Source organism: Echinops telfairi, unplaced genomic scaffold (assembly GCF_000313985.2).
Source record: "Echinops telfairi isolate 266 unplaced genomic scaffold, ASM31398v2 ScPeMD7_18;HRSCAF=68, whole genome shotgun sequence".
Classification (NCBI taxonomy): domain Eukaryota; kingdom Metazoa; phylum Chordata; class Mammalia; order Afrosoricida; family Tenrecidae; genus Echinops; species Echinops telfairi.
In genome coordinates, this window is record NW_022103915.1 from 15,701,744 (window position 1) to 15,704,418 (window position 2,675).

At 53.0% G+C, this 2,675-nt stretch overlaps 1 protein-coding gene across 2 annotated transcripts in view; it reads right to left on the bottom strand.

The window, feature by feature from the left end:
* Positions 1–2,145, bottom strand: part of SPATA7 (spermatogenesis associated 7) — a 33,860-nt gene extending 31,715 nt beyond the window's left edge. For both annotated transcript variants that reach the window (XM_045288130.1, XM_030885037.2), the window contains exon 1: positions 1,992–2,145. In XM_045288130.1, the coding sequence (XP_045144065.1) occupies positions 1,992–2,010 (19 nt within the window). In that variant the 5' untranslated portion in view covers positions 2,011–2,145. The remainder of the gene's footprint in view (positions 1–1,991) is intronic.
* Positions 2,146–2,675: the final 530 nt, after the last annotated feature.

Sequence of the window (2,675 nt, forward strand, 5' to 3'; positions counted from 1 at the left end):
GACTGGTGTTGGGTTAATGGGTTAACGTTGGACTTGTGGGCTTGGGCAGCATTGGGTTGGGATGTTTTCTTGATGCACCTTTTCTTTACATAAAACTCTCTCTTATACGTGAGTCGCCGTGGATTTGTTTCTCCAAAGTACCCAGACTATTACGTGATGTTATGCGGATTTTTGTTTTCTTCAGTTTATTCATTGTGAAATGTATAATATCCCTCTAACGAAATATTTGTGTGGATTTAAAAACTTGGATTTAGTTCCTGGTACACAGGGTGGGCTTAATAATGCTACTTCATGTTATAAAATCTCTGAAAACCTAAAATGCATGGCCTGGTGTCAGGATAAATTAACTGCCATAGAGCTGTTTCCGACCCACAGAAACCCTATAGAACAGAGTAGAACTGCCCCTGTGGGTTTCTGAGACAAAATCTTTATGGGAATAGAAAGCCCCTTCTCCCTCCCTCGGAGCCACTGGTAGTTCAAGCGGCTGACTTTGTGGGAACCCTGGTAGCATAGTGGGTATGTGTTGGTCTACTAACTGCAAGGACAGCAGTTCAAAACCACCAGCCACTCCCAGAGAGAAAGATGAGGCTCTGTACTACTGTAAACATCCACAGCCTGGGAAAACCACAGGGGCAGTTCTACTCTGCCCTATGGGGTCGTTGTGAGTCAGAACTGATTCGATGGCAGTCTTAAAGTAACTCTTGCTTTGGTATGAGTATGCCTTTATTATGCAAACATTAATCAAACAGCTGTCCCATAGGGTAGAGTAGAACTGCCCCTGAGGGTTTCTGGGACTGTGGATGTTCACAATAGTACAAAGCCTCATCCTTCTCTCTAGAAGTGGCTGGTGGTTTTGAACTGCTGATCTTATGGTTTGCAGCCCAATTTGTAACCACTGTGCCACCCAGGCTCCTTCAAGGAACCAATCAAAGGTACGTTTTAAAATAGATAAAAATAGTGATGGGGTGCGGGCCGGTGATCTGGAAATCTGGCTTGAAGAAAAAACGCTACTCATGTCAGCAGCGTGAAATGCTTATTATTTGGACGGGGTCCACTTCAAGAGACTTAAGATGATATGGCTCAAAAGGTACCGAGTCAAGGGCAGGCAGGTGTTGGTACAAAACTGCACGTGTGGCTTGGTGCTTTGAGGGTGGCGAATATTGGCATTCTCTGCAAGTTTAATACCCGCCCTGCCATCAAGTTGGTGAGCGACCCTGTAGGACGGCGAGAACTGCCCCAGAGAGTATCGGAGACTTTACATTACTGCGGGAGCAGACGGTCCTCTTTCTCCTGGGGAGCGGCCAGCGGGTTGCAGCTGCTGACTTGGCGGTGGGTGAGCAGCCCAATACTCGGGTCCTTGGGAGATTCTGACAGACGCAGACTCTCAGCGCAGAAGCAAAGAGCATCAGCTGCATTTCCTCAAAACCCCCAGAAAGTTAGCAAAGCTCCGAGACAGGCAAGAGTTAGGGCCGGGGGTGGACTTGCAGGATGATAGAGGCGTCTACGTATTTACTGACTAGTTACAACACACCCGGGTGGCGCTGTAGGTTAGGGGTTGGGCTGTTAACTGCAAGGTTGGTGGTTCAAACCCACCAGCTACTCCGCGGATGACTGCTCCACTGCTCCGTGGCTGGTGTATGTGCAACCGGGCATTATAAATGCCAGGAGATGGGCACAGGAGATGCAGCCCCCTGCGACCTGGGCGTTGCAGCTCCGTGCGAGGGCTCTGCTGCAGAGGCCACAAATAGGGTCCCCACCCCGAGTTCACAGGATAGGACTCCTGGAGTCACGGCGACAGATTCAGAGCAAGAAAGGGAGACAGGACCTCCTCTGAGTTGCGTCTGGACAGCAGGTGGCCACGCTCAGGTCACCAGGGGGGGGGCGGGTACTAACCAGGTGACAAGGCCCCGACCCCCACCCCCATCCCCACCCCTGATCGCAGCGGGGGAGGGTAGCTGCACAGGGGAGCGCGGGCCGTCGGTCACCCCTACCTCTCCGGCTGCCCTCCATGGTCTTAGATCCTCTTGCAGCCGCCGTGGGGACAGCTGGGGCCCCTTGTGTCCTCTGGGGCCGGGCCCAGGCCCAGGCCGGGACTCCCAGTCAGCTCCACTCTCGCCGGGAGAGGAGGAGCGGACCACTGCGGCCCGGAAGGCAACGGCCAGGAGACGGTTGTCAGGCGGGTTGCTAAGGGCCCCCGGAGGCGGGATTGTGACGTCACGGCGCAGGGGATGTGCGCTGCCGCAGCCCCGCCCCGTGCAACCCCGCCCCCGGGCCGCCCTGCGAGCCGCTGGAAATGCAGAGCCCCCAAACGCCAGCAGCCCTAGGAACCTGCTAGTGGGTCCACACTGTGGCCTTCATGGCACTAACACTTGGCAGGCCTCGTCCCTGCAAGCAAATGCAGGTTGTGGTCAGGGTAACATTTAGCCCGTTCCAAGTAATTAAATGTTGAAGCAGCCCGTGAGCATTTGGATTTGTGAAATTGCGGGAGATGAAATTTCAAGTAGTTTCGGCTTTCTGAGTCTCCCTTCTTTTCCGCTTTGATTTTAGGACTCCAATTTGTTTTCTTATTGGATCAGGCATTGACTAGTTCAGGACTTGGAAACACTTATCAGAACAGCAGGGAGCGTCTGTGATGAAAAGACTCTCAGCAGGGACACTGTTGGCATTTGGGGCTG